This window comes from Phodopus roborovskii, unplaced genomic scaffold, assembly GCF_943737965.1.
Source record: "Phodopus roborovskii unplaced genomic scaffold, PHOROB, whole genome shotgun sequence".
Taxonomy (NCBI): Eukaryota; Metazoa; Chordata; class Mammalia; order Rodentia; family Cricetidae; genus Phodopus; species Phodopus roborovskii.
In genome coordinates, this window is record NW_026126418.1 from 77,372,383 (window position 1) to 77,395,601 (window position 23,219).

General features: G+C 40.9%; 1 protein-coding gene and 1 pseudogene across 1 annotated transcript; both read left to right on the top strand.

The window, feature by feature from the left end:
* LOC127221941 (olfactory receptor 1J4-like) overlaps window positions 1–14,353 on the top strand; it is a 36,293-nt pseudogene extending 21,940 nt beyond the window's left edge.
* A 936-nt stretch (window positions 14,354–15,289) lies between these two features.
* Window positions 15,290–16,461, top strand: LOC127222838 (dnaJ homolog subfamily B member 6-like). Its single transcript, XM_051185331.1, is given in 2 exon segments — window positions 15,290–15,985; window positions 15,988–16,461. Coding segments are annotated over 2 exon segments (1,065 nt in total). The 5' UTR covers window positions 15,290–15,379; the 3' UTR covers window positions 16,447–16,461.
* The last annotated feature ends 6,758 nt before the right edge of the window (window positions 16,462–23,219 follow it).

A 23,219-nucleotide genomic window follows, 5' to 3' on the forward strand; every position in this document is an offset into this window, starting at 1 on the left:
AAAGGAAAAATACAGCAACATGAATTTATTTTTTAGTTACAAATACTCATTTTACGTGTCAATCTCCCCCTTCCCTCTCCCTCCCATTCTCCCATACCCCCTACCAAGCCCCCAACCCAACCCCTCCCACTCCCTAAGGATGGTGAGGCCTTTCATGGGGGATCATTAAAGTTTGTCACATCATTTGGGGGAGGTCCTAGGCCCTCTTTCTTGTATCTGGGGGTGAAATCGTATCACTACATAGGGAATGGGCTCCTGAAGTCCATTTGTGCACTAGGGATAAATATTGGTTCCACTGTTAGAGGTCTCAACTGGCACCCATATTCAGAGGGTTTGGTTCAATCCAATGCTGGTTCCCCAGCCTTATGACTGGTGTTCCAGTGTTCTCAGTAGGTCAGGTCAGCTGGTTCTGTGCCACACCAGCCCCAGTGGAGACAGTGTAGCAATGGCTGAGAGAAATCTCAATGGCTACCTGTCCAGAGGTTCATACCACATGTGGTTACGCCTCCTGGGGAAAAGTGGTCCAGGTCCCTGCAGGTGTTTGCTTGACTGGTGGTCTGGAATGGGTGCTAGATGTATTTTGTGCTATGATAACAATAATGCTTTTGATCATGGGTGTTTTGGCCTGTAGCTCCATTGTCAATTCAGAGAAGCCCAGAAAACACTTAGATATAGTCTCAGGAACTGAAAGAGATACAAACCAGCAATCAACAGATAGATGTTGCCCTCTGTGCCCTCAGTTACAAATCCCACAGTACCAGCTATGACTCCAGATGTTAGCCCAAGGTCAAATAAACAATTAGGGTTAAAGATGTAGGAATAAGCCCATAATGTGACCCTGCCTGTAATTGGCCCGCCTGTAGCAAAGCTGCTGTGGGATTCACTACAAAACTCTAACTTGAGATCTTAGGGCCCCTAAATCAATTACAGTACAAGAGTTCTTATCAATGCTGTTAAAAGATTATAATCAGAGGCAATGACTACTCCCTAAACTCAGTGAATCAAATCTCTGATATGCTGACCACAAGCAGGCCAAAATAAACAGCTACACACTTGCTTAAATGTATTTATGATCTCATGCTTCAAAGCAATTGCTGATATCTTTATGTCTGTAAATCTTTAAACTGTGGCCAAAGATCTGTTCTTTGAACTTTCTGCATAAAAACCCGATGCTCTCTAGTGTGTTTGTGTCTGTCTGTCAAGCCAAAGCCACTCCTGACCTGTTCATCCGAGTCTTGGTCTCCCCACAGACCCGTCGCCCACTGAAAGGTTTGCGGCAGTTCTGTAGGTTTCTCCAGCACGGTCTTGATTCCTTTGTTCATCTCTCTTCCCTCTCTTCCCAGGAGTATGTTCAGTAATAAGTTGTAGGTGCCTGCTTCTGCTTCCATCAACTACTGAATAAAAACTCTAGGATAGAAATTAAGGTAGTCACCAATCTCATTATAGGGGAAGGCCATCAAAGGCAGCCTCTCTACTACTGCCTAGATTCTTAGTTGGGGTCATTTTTGTGGATCTCTGAACATTTCCCTAGTGCCAGATTTCATTTTAAATCTATGCTGGCTCCCTCTATTAAGGTGTCTCTTTTCTTGTTCTTCTCTATTCCTCCCCTGTCTCAATCTTCCTGCTCCCTCTTGTTCTCCTCCTTCCCTCATCTTCTCCCTTCTTTTTTTCCTACCTCCCTAACCTCTCCCACCATGCTCCCAATTTTCTCAGGAGTTCTTATACCTTTCCCCTTCTTTGGAGAATCATGCATTTTTTTCCCATAGGGCCCTCCTTGTTTCCTAGTTTCTCTGATGGTGTGGATTGTAGTCTGGTAGTTCTTTGCTCAATGTTCAATATCTATATATGAGTGAGTGCATGCCATGCTTGTGACTGGGTTACTTCACTCAGGATGGTTTCTTCTAGTTCCATCCATTGGCCTGAGAATTTTGAGATTCCATTTTTTTGTTTTGTTTTGCTTTTCTGCTGAGGAATATTCTGTTGTGTAAATGTACCACATTTTCATCCATTCTTCAGTTGAGGAGAATCTAGGTTGCTTCCAAATTCTGACTACTGCAAAAAAAAAAAAAAAAAAAAAAAAAAAAAAAAACTCTGCTATGAACATAGTTGAACATATGCTCTTATTGTATGAATGTGCATCCTTTGGGTATATGCCTAAGAGTGGAATTGCTGGATCGTGAGATAGACTGATTTCCATTTTCCTGAGAAACTGCCATACTGCTTTCCAAAGTGGCTGTACAAGTTTGCACTCCCCCCAGGGGTGGAGGAGGGTTCTCATTTCTCCACATTCTCTTCAGCACAGACTGTCATTGGTGTTTTTGATGGTATTACATAGTTGTTTTGTTTTGCATTTCCCTGATGGCTAAGGATGTCTTAAGTGTCTTTCAGACCTTTTAGATTCCTCTATTGAGAATTCTCTATTTAGTTCCATACCCTACTTTTTAATTGAATTGTTTGATGTTTTGGTGACTAGCTTCTTCAGTTATTTGTATATTTTGTAAATCAGCTCTCTGTTAGATGTGGGATTGTTGAAGATCTTTTCCCATTAAGTAGGCTGCCATTTTTTCTTGTTGACATTGTCCTTTACCTTACAGAAGTTTCTCAGTTTCAGGGGGTCCCATTTATTATTTGTCAATCTCAGTGTCTTTGCTACTAGTGTTATGTTCATGAAGTGTTCACCTGTACCAATTTGTTCAAGGGTACCTCTTACTTTCTCTTCTAAGAGGTTCAGTGTGGCTGGATTTATGTTTAGGTCTTTGATCCATTTGGACTTAAGTTTTATGTATGGTGATAGATATGGATGCATTTTGCAATCTTCTACATGTCCTCATTCAGTTATGCCAGCACCATTTATTGAAGATATTTTCTTTTTTTCCATTGTATAATTTTAGCATCTGTGTCAAAAATCAGGTGTTCATAGGAGTGTGGGTTAACATCAGGGTCTTCAATTCGATTTCATTAGTGTACCTGTCTGTTTTTGTGCCAATACCAAACTATTTTCATTACTATAGTATTGTGGAATAATAAGGACTGGGAAAACAGATGGGTTGAATAGATGTTTATTCAGAGAGAAATAACTTATAACAGAGGCAGATGAATGACAGCAGGTTCCCACCCCAAAGATGCCTCCAGATGCACTCTGTCTCTGTCCAGCAAGCAAAAGACTGCTCCAGGGTCCTTATCGCAGACCTAGTTCTCTCAGGTCACATCTGCACCTGTCTCCACCCCCAGTGGGCGTGGTCAGTGCAACAGGTGCAGACACAGTGAAATCTCACTACACTATAGCTCGATAGTAGAACTTAAAGTGAGGGATGGTGATGCATTCAGAAGTTCCTTTGTTTTGGCTATCCTGAATTTTTTGTTTTTCCATATAAAGTTGAGTATTGTTCTTTCAAGTTCTGTGAAGAATTGTGCCTGTACTTTTAATGGGAATTGCATTGAATCTGTATATTCCTTTTGGCAAGATAGCCATTTTTACTATATTGATCCTACCTATCCAAGAGCATGGGAGATCTTTCCATTTTCTGTTTTTTTTTCTTTAATTTCTTTCTTCAAAGACTCAAAATTCTTGCTATACAGGTCTTTCACTTGTTTGGTCAGTGTTACCCCAAGATATTTTATGTTGTTTGTGGCTACTTTAAATTGGATATTTCTGATTTCTTTCTCAGCTCCTTTTATCCTCTTGTATTTTAGGATTACTAATTTTTTTCTTTTTTTTTTATCCAAGTTCCCTCTCCCTCCCATGCTCCCTGACCCCCCTCCAATCCTATCCCCCCCCACTGCACAGGGAGAATGAAATGTTTCAGGAGGGATCTACAAAATTTGTCAGGTCATTTAGACTAGGCCTTCCCTCCTGCCTCTAGGTTAAAGGAGTATCCCTCAATGTGGAATGTGCTCCCAAAGTCCTTTTGTGCACCAGGGATACATCCTGGTTCTGTTGTCAGAGGTCCCTTAGACAACTCAGGCCTTCTAACTGAGACCCATGTTCAGGGAGTTTGGGTTAGTTCAATGCTGGTTTCCCAGCTATCTAGTCTGGGGGCCCATTAGCACCCCCTTCTTCAGGTCAGCTGTGTCTGTGGGTTTCTGTAGCCTGGTCTTGACCCCATTATCTTATCACTCCTCCCTCTCTGAAACTGGATTCCAGTTTGGCTCAGTGTTTAGCTGTGGGTGTCTGTTTCTGTTTCCATTAGCTACTAGATGAGGACTCTATGATGGCAGATAAGTTAGTCATCAATCTCATTATCAGGGAAGGGCATTTAAGGTAGCATTTCCACTGTTGCTCATATTGTTAATTGGGGTCATCCTTGTAGGTCTCTGAACATTTCTCCTAATTTTTTGAGTTAATCTTATATCCTGCCACTTTGCTTTATCAGTTTATCAGCTATAGGAATTCCCTGGGTGAGTTTTTCAGGGTACTTATGTAAACTGTCATGTCATCTGCAAATAGTGAAAGTTTGACTTCTTCCTTTCCAATTTGTATCCCCTTGATCTCCTTTTGTTTTCTTATTGCTCTAGCTAGAACTTCAAGTACAATATTGAAGAGATATGGAGAGAGTGGGCTACCTTGTCTTGTTCCTTATTTTAGAGGAATCACATTGAGTTTCTCTCAATTTAGTTTTATATTGGCTGTTGGTTTGTTATATATTGCTTTTGTTATGTTTAGGTATATTCCTGTTATCCCTGATCTCTCCAAGACCTTTATCATGAAGGGGTGTTGGATTTTGTCAAAGGCTTTTTCAGCATCTGGTGAAATGATCATGTGGTTTTTCTTTTTCAGCTTTTTTATATGGTGGATTACGTTGAAGGATTTTCATATGGTAAACCATTCCTGCATTCTTGGATTGAAGCCTACTTGATCATGGTGGATGATTTTTCTGATGTGCTTTTGGATTCGATTTGTCAGCATTTTATTGAGTATTTTTGCATTAATGTGTATGAGGGATGTTTGTCCGTAGTTCTCTTTCTTAGTTGTGTCTTTGTGTGACTTGGGTGCCAAGGTAATTGTAGCCTTATAAAAAGAGTTTGGCAATGACTCTTCTGCTTTTGTTGTGTGGAACACTTTGAATAGTAGTGGTATTAGCTGCACTTTGAATTTCTTGTGATTTCTGCATAGAAATCATCTGGCCCTGGGCTTTTTTTTTTTTAATGGGGAGACTTTTGATGACTGCTTCTATTTCATTAGGAGTTATAGGTCTATGTAAATTGCTTATCTGTTCTTGACTTAATTTTGGTAAATGATATCTATCCAGGAATTTGTTAATTTCCTTTAGATCTTCAAATTTTGAGGTGTACAAGTTTTCTAAGTATGACTTGAAGATTATTTGGATTTGCCAGTGTCCATTGTTATGTCCTCATTTTCATTTCTGATTTTGTTAATTTGCATGTTTTTCTCTCTGTCTTTTGGTTAGTTTGGATAAAGATTTGTCTATCTTGTTGATTTTCTTGAAGAACCCACTTGTTGTTACATTGATTCTTTTTATTGTTTTCTTTATTTCTACTTTATTGATTTCAGACCTCAATTTGATTATTTCCTGGTCATCCAGGAAATCATCCAGGGTGACTTTACTTTATTTTGTTCTAGAGCTTTTAGTTGTGCTGTTACTTCTCTAGTGTGACTGTTCTCAAGTTTTTTCATGTAGGTACTTAGTGTTATGAACTTTCCTCATAGCACTGCTTTCAAAAAGTCCCATAAGTTTGGGTATATTATGTCTTCATTCTCATTGAATTCTAGGAAGTCCTTAATTTCTTTCTTTATTTCTTCCTTGAGTCAGGGATGGTGAAACTGTGCATTGTTCAATTTCCATGAGTTTGTAAGGTTTCTGCAATTTGTGTTGTTGTTGAACTCTCACTTTAAAGCATGGTGGTCTGGTAACATACAGGGGGTTATTTTTATTTTTTATGTCTATTGAATTTTTCTATGTTGTCAAGAATGTGGTAGATTTTAGAGAAAGTTCCATGTGGTGCTGAGTAGTAGGTTTATTCTTTTGCATTTGGATAGAATGTTCTATAAATGTTTGTTAATCCCAATTGGGCCATAACTTCTCTTAGTTCCTTTGTTTCTTTGTTAATTTTCTGTCTGGTGGTCCTGTACAGTGGTGAGAGTGGGGTGTTGAAGTTTCCTACTATAAGTGATTTAAGATTTAGTAATGTTTCTTTTATAAATGTGGGTGCCTTTGTATTTGCGGAATAAATGTTCAGAATTGAGATTTCATCCAGATGAATTTTTCCTGTCATAAATATGAAATGGTCTTCTTTATCTCTTTTGATTAGTTTTAGTTTGAAGTCTAATTTGTTACATATTAGGACTGCTACACCATCTTCTTTCCTGAGTCCATTTGATAGGAATATCTTTTGCAAACCTTTTACTCTGAGATAATGTCTGTCATTGAATTTGAGGTGTGTTTCATGTATGCAGCAGAAAAATGGATTCTGTCTTCGTATACATTCTTTTAGCCTGTCTTTTTATAGGCAAATTAAGACCATTGAAATTGAGGGACATTAATAACTATTGATTGTTAATTCTTGTTTGTTTTGGATTTTGTGGTGGTGGTGGTATTGTGTGTGGATTCCCCCCCCCTTTTTTTCTTTTGGTGTTTGGTAAAGTGGGATTATCTACTCTCTATGTTTTTGTGAGTGTAGTTAACTTCCTTAGGTTAGAATTTTCCTTGCAGTACTTTCTGTAGGGCTGGATTAGTGGACATGTCTTGTTTAAATCTGATTTTGTCATGGTTTTGTCTTGTTTTTTTCCATCTATAGTGATTGAAATCTTTGCTGAGTATAGTAGTCTGGCCTGGCATCTGTGGTCTCTTAGTGCTGGTAGAATATCTATCCAGGACCTTTTGGCTTTCAGAATTTCCATGAAGTAGTCAGACATAATTCTGATAGGTCTGCCTTTACATGTTACTTGGCCTTTTTCCTTTGCTGCTCTTAATATTATTTTGTTTATTCTGTATGTTTGGTGTTTTGATTATTATATGGCATGGGAAATTTTTTGGTTTAGTCTATTTAGTGTTCTGTAAACTTCTTATACTTTCATAGACAGGTCTTTCTTTAGATTGGGAAAGTTTTCTTCTAAGATTTTGTTGAATATGGTTTCTGTTACCGTAAGCTGTATTTCTTCGCCTCCTGTATACCTATTATTCTTAGGTTTGGCCATATTTCCTTGATGTTTTGTGTTAAGGATGTGTTGGACTTAAGATTTTCTTTGGTGGATGACTCTATTTCCTCTAGTGAATCTTCAATACATGAATTTCTCTCTCCAGTCTCTTGAATTCTATTGGTTACACTTACATTTGTAGTTCCTGATTGTTTACACAGAATTTCTATTTCCAGAATCCCCTAATTCTGTGTTTTCTTTATTGTTTCTATTTCAGCTTTCAAGCCTTGAACTGTTTAAATTGTTTTCTTCCCTTGTTTGGTTGTTTTTGCTTTGGCTTTTCTTGCTTTCTTTAAGAGATTTGTTTATTTCTTGAAATTTTTTGGTTTCTCTTTTCCTTTGCTTCTTGTATTTTTTGTTTGCTTGTTTTTTCTTCCATTTCTTTAAGTGATTTTCTCATTTCCTCTTTGAGGATCTTTAACATCTTCATAAAGTTGTTTTTAAGGTTCTTCTCTTCTGTTTTATCTGTGTTAGGATGTTTGGGTCTTGCTGGTATAGAGTCCCTAAGTTCTGGTGGTGTCATATTGGTCTTTCTGTTGTTGTCATCTTCCCATACCTTCTTCCAGTGGGGGAAGGGAGCGGTGTCTGCTGCCTGGTGAAAACCAGGTCCGGTGAAACTCCAGATCCTGCTTCTGACATCAGATATTGCAGTTTAATAAGGATCAGGATAAACAATTAGACCAAACAGATGTTTATTCAGGGAGAAATAACTCACAACATAGACAGATGAACACCAGCAGGTTCCTGGTCCCAAGGATGCCTCCGGAAGTGCTGCTGTCCCCTTGCTGCAAGCAAGAGAGCTCTCTGAGCCCCTTCCTCAGACCTAGTTCCCCCAGGTCACATCTGGCCCTGTCTCCACCCCCCACAGACATGGCCTATTCGACAGGTGCAGACAAGTTAAATATCTCACTACCCAGAAAATCAACATATAAACCTACACTACGATCTGTTCCACAAATTGGGCGAAGGCCTACAGATTGAAATTAAGAGACAAGACAGCGGGTCATTCGTTCAATGGCAGTGTTGGAATGCCGAATGCCGTTTATTGAGGGGATGGAATGGGATTAAATACTGAGTTACAGCACAGCACAATGGAAAATTATAGGATTTTTAGGCTTAGCTCCTCCCCACGAGATGTCATGAGGTACGTGTTATCAAAACGGGAAGAGTACCAACAACAGGTTTGGGACAAGGAGTTCCAGCCAACAGCTTCAGGCTTGCTCAAGGCGCCTTGGGTGTCCATGCTGGGCCCTAGAGTTCCCCCTTTCTCTTAATATAAACTAACACCTGTCTTAGGTGGCAGAGGATTTCAGCATAATTCCTTACCCATCATTGGAGAGGTCACCCAGGCCCGTAACCTTCCTGTCTTAGGTTGGATATTTGCCCTCTTCTGCCATACCCATCTCTAGTGAATAGTTTGTCAGCCACACGTGGGCAGAGGCATTATCTCTTGAGGCAAAGACAGTAGAATCTGTGTTGTTTGAAAGTTGGTCTGGGCCTGTCTAATGCTGTGACAACATAGCACCAAGTACAAGGGCTACAAACCCCAGTAATCTTCCCACAAGTTGATGTCCTTTTAAAAGGTCTTCTGCACTAGCAGGTGGTATTCAGATTCCACTGATGTTAATGGTCGGCATGGCTAAAACATGTGTAAAATTTAAAAACTGATCACTCCAGGATCCCTGGAGAAAAATGATGCATTAACACAGATATGTATGAAAGACAGAGAACAAGAAGCCATATGAGCTTCTCACAAAAAATTCAAGTGTCCATATAGGAGGCTAGTTTGTAGATTTAGTTTAAAAATGCCAATTTGTACTAAATAATCAAGTGTGCTTTGGTTGGCTAAGGCTTCAGCCAAATCACCTGATAGATGATCCACTGTGCTTGCAGTATTTACAGATTGGGAGAGGGCTATCATAGAAATTGTTGCTTCAGTTGCAGAGGCAGCACTGGCAGCCGTGATCCCGAAATCTCCTTCTCTGCTGCACACCTGGGTATATGGCTCACGACAGCTGTTACTTCTTATGTCCAGCAGCTAACCAGTTGGCAGGCCTGCTGAGAACAATTGAAACTTTCTCCAAAATTAATAGCATTATTTACAACAAAAAGAAGGGAACCAGAATACAAGTGCCTGAGATGAAGGTGAAATTTGTATCCTTTGGGTCAGAGTGTAAATTTATAGCTGCTTGACCCAAACTATAATTAGTGGTCAAGAAAAAGGGCCACATATGGCTACTCAGACCCACAGGCATCAGAATGGGTAGATTCTTGAAGGCCCATCAGACCTTCTTTCTGGCTATTACAATCACGGTCCCTCCCCATATGGCAAATCAGATGCTCAGGCACCCAAACAGGGTTAGCTGCATCTTGTGGAAAGACACAAACTGACCCTCTGGCCCATACTAGAACTGAGTTGGGGTTGCACCATTGTCTAGTAGTGACATTCTTCTATATAAATGAGCCATAATCAGATGACCAAGGGTGCCAATGCCTGTCAGCCACAGATCGAGCAGCACCATCAATAGTTAAAATATTTAAAATATAAAGGACAAGAGAAAGGTGATTATGAGGAGACCCTGTAAATTCCCCTGGTTTTTTTTTTTTTTTTTTTTTTTTTTTTTTTTATGAAGATAGGCTTTAATTGTGTGATGTGCACACTCCACCATGGCCTGACCCTGAGGATACAAGGGAATGCTAAAATGCAATCTTTTAGGTCTATAACTAGTAAATGATAGCCTTGAGGAATACAAACAGGGGAAGGTAAGCCAGGTTGTGTAGTTCCCATAATTTGCATACAATCATTAACTGCTCAGAGATCTTGTAGGGGCCTCTATTTTCCAGATTTTTTTTCTTTATAACAAAAATTTGAGTATTCCATGGGGAAGTGGAAGGAACAATATGTTCCTTTACAATTCTTCCTTTACAAGTTGATGTGCAGCCTGCAATTTCTCAATAGATAAGGGCCATTGCTCCACCCATACTGGGTTATTAGTTTTCCAGATAATAGGAACAGGAACAGGCTGCACAGCAATAGCCCCTAGGGAAAATTTCCCAGCCCAGAGTGATCTCCAGCTCTTTTGATAATTAAATTTTTAGATGCAACAGACTGAGGGTCACCTTGTAGGAATATTTCCAGTCCTTTTCCTTGTACATTACCTTGGTCAGCCAGCATATTTTTAACAGGCTTAGTAGTAAGGACCACTCCCATGGCCTGAATCACATCTCTCCCCCAAGAATTAACAGGGATATGACTTAACACAAAAGGCTGAAAAAGTCCTGTATGTCCTTCATCATCTGACCATTTAAGAAACTGAGTACTACATTCTGAAGCCACAGCAGTTCCCACTCCTTGTAAATGAGTGGAGGCCAGCTGAAGAGGCCATGCTTGTGGCCAATGGTTTTCTTTTTTTTCTTTTGCTATTATTGAGGAGTCCACCCCCATGTTCCCAATTCCAGAAAATCGTCTACCTTGTATGGTAAGGGTAAGCATGGGGCGCTGTTCAAGACTTGATACCCAAAAGGACCCATGGAGCCTGTGAACCCAAAACCAGCAGATTCACTGGTATCCTTTAAAAAGGGATTGTTGGTTTTGAACATAGGGAGAAGAACCAATTGTGCTATCCGAGTGCCCTGTGGTATCATTAATATCCCCATTTCTGCCCTAACCATGATTTTTATTTCTCCTTGAAAATCTGAATCTACTACTCCTAGAATAACGCTAATTCCTTTCAACAAGGCACTACTGCATCCTAACAATAGTTCATTGCTCCAGGGGGAAGAGGCCCAAAGACTCCTGTGATTAAGGCTTGAGTGCCCATTTGTGGTGTTAATATTGCTCAGGTGTCGAAACAGGTCCAATCCTGCACTTTCTGGGGTACTTCTAATAAGGCTCTGGACATAAAGGGGTTTCTCTGAGGGATCATCTTTATTGGGCAGGTTACAGGTTTATTCATTGCCCCCTACACCTGGGCCTGAGGGGCCTGAGGCTGGCCCTGCTTCCAGTTTCCCTGAGCCGGCAAAGGATTACCAAGGGCATCTGCTTTTGACCTACATTCCTTGCTCCTGTTGCAGTAAGGGTCACCATTGGAGCAGTTCCTTTTGAAATGTCCTGGTTGTCCATATCCAGAGCAAGTCTTTGGCCTGGCTCCTCCATTGTTCCCACCTCCTTTCATGACTGGATGTATAATCTGGCCCATAATGTAATGACCATCTATGTTCCTACATATGCATATATAGTCAATTAAGACTTTTGGCCTTAGGGAGACATAGAGCCTCTTTACAACACTAGTTTACATTTTAGAATGCCAATTGTTTAACTATGGGCATGGCATTTTCAACATCACCAAAAATGCGACCTGCCAGCTGTAGGAGGCGGTCTGCAAATTCTGAATAGGGCTCAGACGGTCCCTGCAATAACTTAGATAGTTGATCCCCTGAAGCCTTATTAGGCAGGGCTTTCCAAGCTCTAGTAGCAGCAACAGCAATTTGTGCATAGACTGCTGGGTCAAAAAGAATTTGAGCTGCAACAGTAGCATATTGCCCAGTGCCTGTGAGCATGTCTAAGTTCCTAGCAGAAAACCCAACAGTAGCATTGCATTGAATTGGGTGGTTTCCTTGCAAAATTCTTGAAATTCGCCTCTCCAGAGCTACTCAGCGTGGCTCTACAGAGCTGCATCCAATCACTAGGGGTACAATTTAACGCTGTGAAAGACTAAAAATTAGTCTGAGTAAAAGGAACATGGGGCCCATAAGCAGTGGCAGCCTCTTTAAGCTGTTTTGTATCCTTAAAATTTAATGGGCTGTGCTCCCTAACCCTGTTATCCTGAGGATCCACTGTTTCAGTCACTGGAAACACTTGTCTTTCCTTCTCTAATGCTTCTATCTTGATTACTAAATCTTTGACCTCTTCTTCTAACCCTGGAGGTGCAGGGCCCTACTAAAGGGATCACAAAAGGGGTTGTGCCATGACGGATGGCATATGCACTCATCAGTTTCAGTTTCTGATTCCAAAGTATCCTCTTCATAAGTTATGGTAGGACTATCATCTCCTAGTTGGGATCCCTTCTCATTCCCTGATAGATTGAAGATTCTAAATCTTGTACTTCCTCAAAAGTCCTATTCATCTCTGCCATTTTTTTCTTTTACTTTATGGCAATGAATTCTTTAGCTGTCTTGTTTTAATCCTGGTGCCATGTCTTTTCAATAGGGCCACTAATTGCCCACTGAACATTTCCTTATAGTTACTGGCATCTATCCTTCAATACAACCTCATTCACTTACTTTGCTGTCCAGCCTCCAAGGGTGATCTCTTAGGTTATCCTTTATCTCCCGATCTCGGTGGGACCTCCACTTGTAGCGCCCATGCTACAATCTTTTCCACAAATTGGGCGAAGGCCTAGAGATTGAAATAGAGAGACAAGACAATGGGTCATTCATTCAATGGCAATGTCGGAACGCCAACTGCTGAATGCCGTTTATTGAGGGGATGGAATGGGCTTATATACTGACTTACAGCACAGTGGAAAATTACAGGAATTTTAGGCTTAGCTCCTCCCCACCAGGTGTGTGTTAGCAAAACAGGAAGAGTACCAACAACAGGTTTGGGGTAAGGAGTTCCAGCCAACAGCTTCAGGCTTGCTCAAGGTGTCTCGGGGGTCCATGCAGGGCCCTACATAAACCGATAAAAATGGCTGTTATCACAATATATATTCCTTTTTCTATCTTATCTTAATGAGGGCAAAAACTAAGGAGTTCTCCATTGTATAGGTGTGAGGCCCAAGGAGCTAAAGGATACACCACCAAGAGATTCAGAATCACACTCCAGAGACCTGCACCTGGTAGTTTACCCTTGAGGACAGAAATGCCTCCAGGTCCCCTAGGACCCAGACAGAGCTGTCTGGAGAGCAGGCTCTACAATGACACTGGAGTTGTCTTTAGTAAGTGAGTTGGGAAATGATCTGTAAGGAAACTTTATAGCCCTAAGAAATCCCTGTCCTTTTTTGATTCAAGGAAGCAGAAATTGAGTCATATACTAGCTGTTCTCAAAGAAAACTAGACTGAGTGGATGCCAGCTTTTCCTGACCATGTCAGTCAGAAAAGGTCTCTGTCAGATCTTCACTGAGAATATTACACTAGAGGAGAAAACTTGATAATCTAAAGATGCTTCATATTGATACACACTGTGACAGGTGAGGACCTGGATGGGATAAGATTTACCTTCACCAATGCTCAAATGTACACCCACACACCCATACACACACACACACACACACACACACACACACACACCTCCCCCCTTCCCCAAATAGGCTATCATTTTACTGGTATGCAACCAAAGTCTATTCTTAACATTAGAAGCTTCTTATGAACCACCAAGCAAAGAGAAAACTGAAAGATGAAGAATATTCTTAAGGCCACACCTTTACAAAGGCTGTGGAATACCATCTTACACTGAATCCCAAAACAATAGACAAAGCTGATTGCAGAAGAGAAAAAAAAAAAAAAAAGGACCCAAAAATCTTTGTTTTCTTTCCAGCTGGTGATAATCAAGTAACAGAGAGATGTAATAAAATAGTAGGTGTGAAGAAGAAAGAAGGTCTTAAATACCAATCCCCAGATTGCCACAGGGAGATACAAAAAAGGGTGGGAGAAAGAGATAAAGGGGAGAGTTTGGGCATCTTAAAGTAGCCACAAGAGTGGGTTATGACTGCCCTCAGCCCATGCTCCCAAAGCTCCCAAATAGAGAAAAGTTCAAAGATGTTTTCAGTGTGTGTGTGTGTGTGATTGTGTGTTTGTGCATGTATTAGGAGAAGAGGGGGAGTGATGATGAAGATTTCCACCTCTGTTCTAATGCACCAACTTAAAGAGCTTTTCAAATACTCCCATGGCTTGGTGTTTCTTGCTATTCCTCTTATGTTGATCGTTTTCTCTTATGTTTGCATTTCCTGGGCTGTGTTGGGCATCCCTTCTCCTGGAGGGCATTGGAAAGCCTTCTCTACTTGTGGCTCTTATCTTACAGTTATTCTACTCTTCTATAGATCTCTGATGGGTGTGCATTTACTTCCGCCATCAACTCACTCTGCAGAGAGGGAAAGCAGGGTTGCCATTCTCTACATGATTGTCATTCCCATGTTGAACCTATTCATCTACAGCTTGGGGAAAAGAGACATGAAGAAGGAATTGAGCAAAATTTAGGTGGAGGAAAAGCAGTCTTCTTACTATAACTCTAATGTTTAATCCTAATGCTATTATCAAACCCCTGAGCTAAAAATGGAAAAATAGGCTATGATGTGAAATGAGGTTTTATGATTTGATCTTTCTTAGCTTCAGTATGACAGCTACTGTTGACAATAGAACACCATCCCTGATCCTCAGCTTTAAAACCAGCATATCAGCTGTGATGGACTGAGTCCGTATGCTGTTTATTCTGCAGTCATTGAGGCAAGCATGCAATGAAATGAAGGGACAAGGAATCAAACATCTGTTGGTTGTCTGCACTATCACTCATCAGGTATTTGAAAGAAGGTGTAAACCTATAGGATGTAAGTAAGTTTCCAAAACCAGGTAAATTTGATTCCAGAACCTGTGACTTCTATTTTGCCACACCATGCTGACCATGACAAAGAAGGTTTTGGAAGAACAGCCTAAGGATAGTATTGAGCAATGACCATTAGAGACAAATATCAATGTAATACACTATGCTATCTCCTCACTGTTCATTTCATTACAGTTTGTTAATGTCATAGATATTTTGAAAGAAAACTGTTCTTAAGTGTCTACATTGTGCCAATTTTGAAATTGATTATACATGATTCATTCTCTGGGGTTTTACATGAAATGTTTCTTAAAATTCTAAGAAACTCAAATAGGCTGAAAATTTTGAGAACAATGATTGTATCAAAACTAGTCTGGTGGGAATTGGGATTATAAAAAGTCAGAGAGCTTTTACAGTCATAATATTTTTTAGTAAATAATAATAAAACTTTCCATAAAGAGCCTTTATATAGTTTATTACATGGGCATATCTGTCATTTTGAGTTGTCATTGAAGTAAATTCTAATGGGATTTTAATTTTAAATACCATTTGTTTTCTCTTTGAATATAGCAAAAAAATTATAATCCTAGGCAGCTGTGCCAGAGCCGCGAGGAGACCAGCCGCCCGACTTCTCCCCCCTCGCCGGCCGCTGAGTCCTCGGAGTTGTTCCAACAATCTGTTAAAACATGGTGGATTACTATGAAGTTCTGGGCGTGCAGAGACATGCCTCACCTGAGGACATTAAAAAGGCGTATCGGAAACAGGCACTTAAATGGCATCCGGACAAAAATCCTGAAAACAAAGAAGAGGCAGAGCGGAAGTTCAAACAAGTAGCTGAGGCATATGAGGTGTTATCAGATGCAAAATAAAAACTGGACATCTATGACAAATACGGCAAAGAAGGATTAAATGGTGGTGGAGGAGGAGGTGGAAGTCATTTTGATAGTCCGTTTGAATTTGGCTTCACATTCCGGAATCCAGATGATGTCTTCAGGGAATTTTTTGGTGGGAGGGACCCTTTTTCATTTGACTTCTTTGAAGACCCATTTGATGACTTTTTTGGGAACAGACGGGGTTCCCGAGGAAATAGAAGCCGTGGTGCAGGCTTGTTTTTCTCTGCCTTCAGTGGATTTCCTTCTTTTGGAGGTGGATTTCCTGCTTTTGATACAGGATTCACTTCGTTCGGGTCACTAGGGCACGGGGGTCTCACTTCGTTCTCTTCAGCATCATTTGGTGGCAGTGGAATGGGCAACTTCAAATCAATATCAACTTCTACTAAGATAGTTAATGGCAAAAAAAAATCACTACAAAGAGAATTGTGGAGAATGGTCAAGAAAGAGTAGAAGTTGAAGATGGACAGTTAAAGTCCTTGACGATAAATGGTGTGGCCGACGAGAACGCTCTTGCAGAAGAATGCCAGCGGAGAGGCCAACATATACCAGCTCTGGCCCATGGCCCGGCCCCACCAACGGCCGGGGCCCCCTCCCCGGCCCGGCCCCCGGCCCCACCAACAGCCCAGACTCAGGCCTCTTCTGTCAGCACCCGCCCACAGAAGCCACCCAGGCCTGCCCCGATGGCCAAACTTGTGTCTAAAAGCAACTGGGAAGATGAAGAGCAGGACAGGCAGCGGGTTCCTGGCAACTGGGATGCCCCCATGACCTCAGCAGGGCTCAAGGAAGGTGGCAAGAGGAAGAAGCAGAAGCAGAAAGAGGACTCGAAGAACAAGAAGAAGTCGACCAAAGGGAACCACTAGGCTGGACTTGGCGGCAGCCGCAGCAGCCGCTCTGGTGTGCGGTGCGCACGCGCACGGCAGCAGCATCCTTTCGGTGACGCCCAGGGCTACTTCGCTTAGCAGGATTATGGACATGTGCCCATGGATCGGTAGGATCAGGGGAGTTGGAGATGGAGGCGACAATCCCGGGTGGCCTGTATAGTATAAGCTTGTGACACAGCCTTAGCCTTGTAACTCTGCTTTTCCCCAACACTAAACCTGTAACGTTTTCCTCTTGAGTTGTAAGGATCTGCCTCATTCTTTTCAGCAGTCCAAGCCCTGCTCCCAGCACCGCGGTATTTGTTAGCTGTAGGAGTCCAGTAGGGTCCATAGGGAGCTGGATATGTGTTCATTGTTCATGACTGTCTCCTGGCGGCGGTACAGTGTGCAGTTTTAGAACAGCGGAACAGGTAATGTAAGCTGCGTTTGAGCCATAGGTGTTAGGGTACTTTCGATTCGGTACTCTGGCAACACATAGGCCATTGTGAGCCACTTCAGCCACTTCAGACGTAGAGGCTGCTTATATCTATTGTTCAACTCTTAATCTTCTCCAGGTAGACAAAATTTGATACCAAATGTAGTTTAGTTTTTGGGAAATCTCATCTTTTCTTCTTGGAGGAATATTTGTCTTTCCTTCAGTCAAAAGGTTTTACTTAGCAATATCATTTCTAGCTTTCGTAGGCCAGTGCCACCTGGCTGTTTACACAAACACACAGCACACACAGGTGCGTGCAGAATTAATCAGCTATCCAGCAAGAAGCTTGACCTCGGTTCTTCAGATTGCAAGCATGGCCCTTTACAAGCATCTTGCCACAAACCCATGCTCTGCCGCCACCTAACCTGCCGTTCGCACTGAGCACTGAGTGGTCATCTCTCTTCTGGGCTACATGTGCCTCTTGGGGACGCGATCCTTTTGGCCACAAGGATCTGTTGCTGGAACTTTGTCTCCTTGGAAAGGAGAACATCACAGAAAGTGTTGGTGGGCTTGCGATGCCAGCAGTTGGGTTCAGTAGCGTGAAAAGGGGGAGTTTTGTGGGTTTTGGGCACTGCCATAACTAGGAGCCTGGGACAGTCACCTGAGGTTTGAGGGCATGACCACGAAGTGTTTGCTGTGTTTGCTTGGTTTCAGTGGGAGGTAGTGTGGGCAGTTACCATGGAGTGTGGATTGGTATTAATGTGTGTTGTGGAAATGTGACCCACAAGGCATAATGTATTTAGTGCTACTGACGTAAATAAAATGTAAACGTCACTGAAAAAAAATTATAATCCTAGCACAAAGTAACTTGAGGAAAAAGAATCAGCATGAGCTACATCAAGTTCAAAACAATGTCAAAAATATTAAAAGGGGAAAATGAATTCTGTATATTACATTTTATAAATCTTGCTATAATTTCTTATCAGTTCCATGAGGGTTTCTTTAGCGATTTCTTAAATTTTCTTCATAGATTATGCTTTCTAACAAACAAAGACTTTTCTTTCTTCCCAATTTGTACATATTTAATTTCCTTGTCTTGTCATATTATATGAGCTAAGATTTCAAGAATGTCATTGAAAAATAGTGATGAAAGGGAACCTTGATGCCTATTTCCAATTTTAGTGGGAAGGAGGCTAAGTATGATGTTATCTGGGTGTTTCAGATATATTCTTTATCAAGTGGAGGTGGTTGCCTTGTATTTCCAATTTTCTGAGTTTTTATTGATAACATATGAATGAGTGTTGAATTTTGTCTAATATTGTTCATATGTATTATGTGAATTTTTTCTAGTTTATTAATGTAATGATTTATAATAATTTTTAATTAATTTTTTATTTAAACTAAAAAATCTTTTTTATCGTTTATTTTTTATTTTACATGTTAATCCAAGTTCCCTCTCCCTCCCTCCTGTCAACCCTCCCTCCTTCCAACCCCTTACCATCTCTGCCCCCTCACATGCACCCTGACGAACCTCCCCTCCCATACCCCCACCCAATTCCACTTGTAGGGCAATGCCATCCAGGTGGGGTCATGTAAATCTGTCAAGTCATTTGAAGTAGGGACTAGGGCTTCTCTCCTGTCTCTAGGTTAAGGCAGTATCCCTCCATGGGAGATGTGTCCACAAGGACCTTTTGTGCACCAGGAATACATCCTGGCTCCACTGTCTGAGGTCCCTTAGACTGCTCAGTCCTTCTAGCTGAGACCCATATTCAGGGGGTCTGAGTCAGTCCCATGCTGGATTCCAAGCTATCAGTCTGGGGGCCCATTAGATCCTCCTTGTTCAGGTCAGCTGTCTCTATGTGTTTCTGAAACCTGATCTTTTCCTCTCCCTCTGCATCTGGATTCAAGTTCTACTCAGTGTTTAGTTGTGGGTGTTTGCTTCTGTTTCCAACAGATGATAGATGAGAGCTCCATGATGGTGGATAAGTTAGTTGTTGATCTCACTATTGGGGAAGGGCCTTTCCACGGTTGCTCAAATTGTTACTTGGCGGCAGTCTTGTACCTCTCCAGACCTTTCTTTAGGTTCAGTTTTCTCTTCAAACCAATAATGGCTCCCTCTTTTATATTCATTCTCTCTCTCTCTCTCTCTTTCTCTCTCTCTCTCTCTCTCTCTGGACCTCTCACTCTCTCTCAACCTCTCTTATCTGTCTTCTATTCCAACCTGATTCAATCTTCATAGTCGCACTTGCTTTCCTCTTGCCCCTTCTCTTTCTCCTAGTTCTCTCTCCATTCACAGCCCCCCCCCCACACTTCCAAACTTACAATGTGCTCTGAGGGACTTGTCCCTTCCCGCTTCTGCTCACAGGACCTTACATGAACCTCTCAGAATCCACCTTGTATCCTAGTTCCTCTGGTGGTGTGAATTATACGCTGGTGAGCCTTTCCTATAGGTTTAAAAACCATATATGAGAGAGTACACACCAGGTTCCACTTTTTGTGACTGGGTTACATCATTCAGGATGGTTTCTTCAAGTGACATCCACTTGCCTGTGAATTTCAAGATACCATTTTTTTTTCTGCTGAGTAGTATTCCATTGTGTAGATGTGCCGCATCTTCTTTATCCACTCTTCCGTTGAGGGGCTTCTAGGTTGCTTCCAAGTTCTTGCTATTACAAATAATGCTGCTATGGACATAGTTGAGCACATGTCTTTGTTGCATGGATGTGGATCATTTGTGTATATACCTAAGAGGGGGATTGCTGGGTCCTGTGGTAAACTAATTCCCATTTTCCTGAGGAACCGCCATACTGATCTCCAAATTGGCTGTATGACTTTGCACTCCCATCAGCAGTGGAGGAGTGTTCCCATTTCTCCACATCCTCTCCAGCCCAAGTGGTCATTTGGTTGGTCATTGTTGCTAATTTTAGCCATTCTGGCAGGAGTAAGATGGTATCTCAAAGTTGTTTTGATTTGCATTTCCCTGATAGCTAAGGATGTGGAGCATTTTCTTAAGTGTCTTTCAGCCTTTTTGATTTCCTCCATTGAGAATTCTTTCTTCAGTTCTGTACCCCATTTTTTAATAGGGTTATTTGGTGTTTTGTTGACTAGTTTCTTGAGTTCTTTGTATATTTTGGACATCAGCCCTTTGTCGGATATAGGATTAGTGAAAATCTTTTCCCAGTCAGTGGGCTGCCGTTTGGTCTTGTCAACTGTGTCCTTTGCCTTACAGAAGCTTCTAAGTTTGAAGAGGTCCCATTTATTAATTGTTTCTTTCAGTGTCTGTGCCCCTGGAGTTATGTTCAAGAAGTGGTCTCCTATACCAATCTGTTCAAGGGTACCTCCTACTTTCTCTTCTAAGAGGTTCAATGTGGCTGGATTGATGTTGAGGTCTTTGTTCCATTTGGACTTGAGTTTTGTGCATGGCGACAGACATGGGTCTATCTGCAGTCTCCTACACACTCTCATCCAATTGTGCCAGCACCATTTGTTGAAGATGCTGTCCTCGCCCCATTGTATTCTTTTAGCTGTTTTGTCGAAAATCAGGTGTTCATAGATGTGTGGGTTAATATCAGGATTTTCAATTCAATTCCATTGGTCTACCTGTCTATTTTTATGCCAATACCAGGCTGTTTTCAGGACTGTAGCTCTGTAGTAGAGCTTAAAGTCAGGAATGGTGATGCCTCCTGAAGTTATTTATTGTATAGGGTTGTTTTGGCTATCCAGGGTCTTTTATTTTTCCATATAAATTTGGTTATTATCCTTTCAAGGTCAGTGAAGAATTGTGGTGGGATTTTAATGGGGATTGCATTGAATCTGTAGATTGCTTTTGGCAAGATTGCCATTTTTACTATGTTTATTCTACCTATCCAAGAGCATGGGAGATCTTTCCATTTTCTGGTATCTTCTTTACTTTCTTTCTTTAGAGCATCAAAGTTCTTATTATATAGTTCTTTTACTTGTTTGGTAAGCATTACCGCAAGATACTTTATGTTGTTAGTGGCTATTATAAAGGATGATGTTTCTCTGATTTCTTTCTCTGTCTCTTTGTCGACTGAAAAAAGTAGGGCTACTGATTTTTTGAGTTTATCTTGTATCTTGCTAGTTTGCTGAAGATGGAGAGAGAGGGCAGCCTTGTCTTGTTCCTGATTTTAGAGGAATTGGCTTAATTTTCTCTCCATTGAGTTTGATGTTGGCTGTTGGTTTGCTGTATATAGCTCTTATTATGTTTAGGTATGTTCCTGTTATCCCTGATCTCTCCAAGACCATTATCATGAAAGGGTGTTGAATTTTGTCGAAGGTTTTTTCAGCATCTAGGGAGATAACCATATGGTTTTTCTTTTTCAGTTTGTTTATATGGTGTATTAAGTTGATAGATTTTCTTATATTAAACAATCCCTGCATTCCAGGAATGAAGCCTACTTGGTCATGGTGGATGATTTTTCTGATGTATTCTTGAATTTGGTTTGCCAGTATTTTATTGAGTATTTTTGCATCAATATTCATCAGGGATATTGGTCTGTAGTTTTCTTTCTTAGTTGTGTCTTTGTGAGGCTTGACTACCAAGGTTATTGTGGCCTCATGAAAAGAGTTTGGAAATGAACCTTCTGTTTCTGTTTTGTGGTTGAGTTTGAGGAATAGTGGTACTAGTTCTTCCTTGAATGTCTGGTAGAATTCTGCACTGAATCCATCTGACCCTGGACTTTTTTTGGTTGGAAGGCTTTCAATGACTGCTTCTATTTCATTGTGGGTTATAGGTCTATTTAAGTTGTCTGTTCTTGATTTAATTTTGATAAGTGATAGTTATCCAGAAACTTGTCCATTTTCTTAGAATTTTCAATTTTTGTGGAATACAGATTTTCAAAGTATGACCTGGAAATTGTCTGGATTTCCTCTGTGTCTGTTGTTATGTTCCCTTTTTTGTTTCTGATTTTGTTAATTTGCATGCTCTCTCTCTGCTTTTTCGTTAGTTTGGATAAAGGTTTGTCTATCTTATTGATTTTCTCAAAAAACCAACTCTTCGTTGCATTGATTTTTTTTGTATTGTTTTCCTGGTTTCTATTTTGTTGATTTCAGCCCTCTAGTTGATTATTTCCTAGCATCTAATCCTAAGGGGTGAGTTTGCTTCTCTCTGTTCTAAGACTTTCAGTTGCACTGTTAATTCTCTTATGTGACTATCCTCTGTTTTTTTCATATGGGCACTTAGTGCAATGAACTTCCCTTATAGCACTGCTTTCAAGGTGTCCCTTAAGTTCGGGTATGTTGTATCCTCATTCTCGTTGAATATTAGAAGGTCCTTAATTTCTTTCTTTATTTCTTCTTTGACCCAGGTCTGGTGCAATTGCACATTGTTCCAGTAGTTGTTGGTAAGGTCTCCCCCTCTCTCTGTGGTACTTCCCCCGTGGGCTTATGTGAGTCAGAGATCCAATATCTGTAGCTCTGGCTGGTCGAAATTCTATGGAGGGATGGGTCAGGGCTGAGGATCCAGTAGAAGATGCATCTAGCCAATGGCTCTAACCAATGGCTGGTGAAAGAGGACAAAGGCTGAGCTGTAACTTGGGAAGTTTTTTTCAGGATAGATGGATCTCACTGGAAACTGGAACTCTCCAGCTTAGACCTCTTTCTTTAGCAGAGGCCCTGCTTTGGGTGTCAGGGATCTTGAGGGCAGCAACTCAGAGTGGACCTGCAGAGATAGGCAGATCTCTGGGAGGGGCCCAGGACTCCAGCAGAGGGCTGGAGGTGGGGTCAGAGACCAAGCAGGTGGAAATTATGGGTGTTTCCGTGTGCATAGGCAGGTCTCCTTTGTTCAGAGTCCTTCTTCTTCTTCTTCTTCTTCTTCTTCTTCTTCTTCTTCTTCTTCTTCTTCTTCTTCTTCTTCTTCTTCTTCTGTTTTGTTAATCTTGTATCTTGTCACTTTACTGAAGTTGTTTATCAGCTGTACGAGTTCCTGGTGTAATTTTTATGTTGCTTATATAAACTTTCCTAACATCTGCAAATAGTGAACTTCTGAATTCTTCCTTTTTATTTCCTTTTTATCCCCTCGATCTCCTTTTACTGTCTTATTGCTCCAGATATACAATAATTACTCTTGTCATTTTAAATAGCTTTGGATAACTGGGATAAATACCAGTTTGTTGTTGTGTATAATTCTTTTGCTTCAGTGTTCCATTTAATTTTTTCTGAATTTTATGGAAGATTTTGCATCAAAATTCCTGAAAAATATTGGTTAGCAGGTTTTCTTTCATATACCATGTTTTTCAAGTTTTAGTATTGTGGGCACTCCCTCAGCTTCTATTTTCTAGATGAGATTATAAAGATCTGGCTTCATTTTTACTTTAAAGTT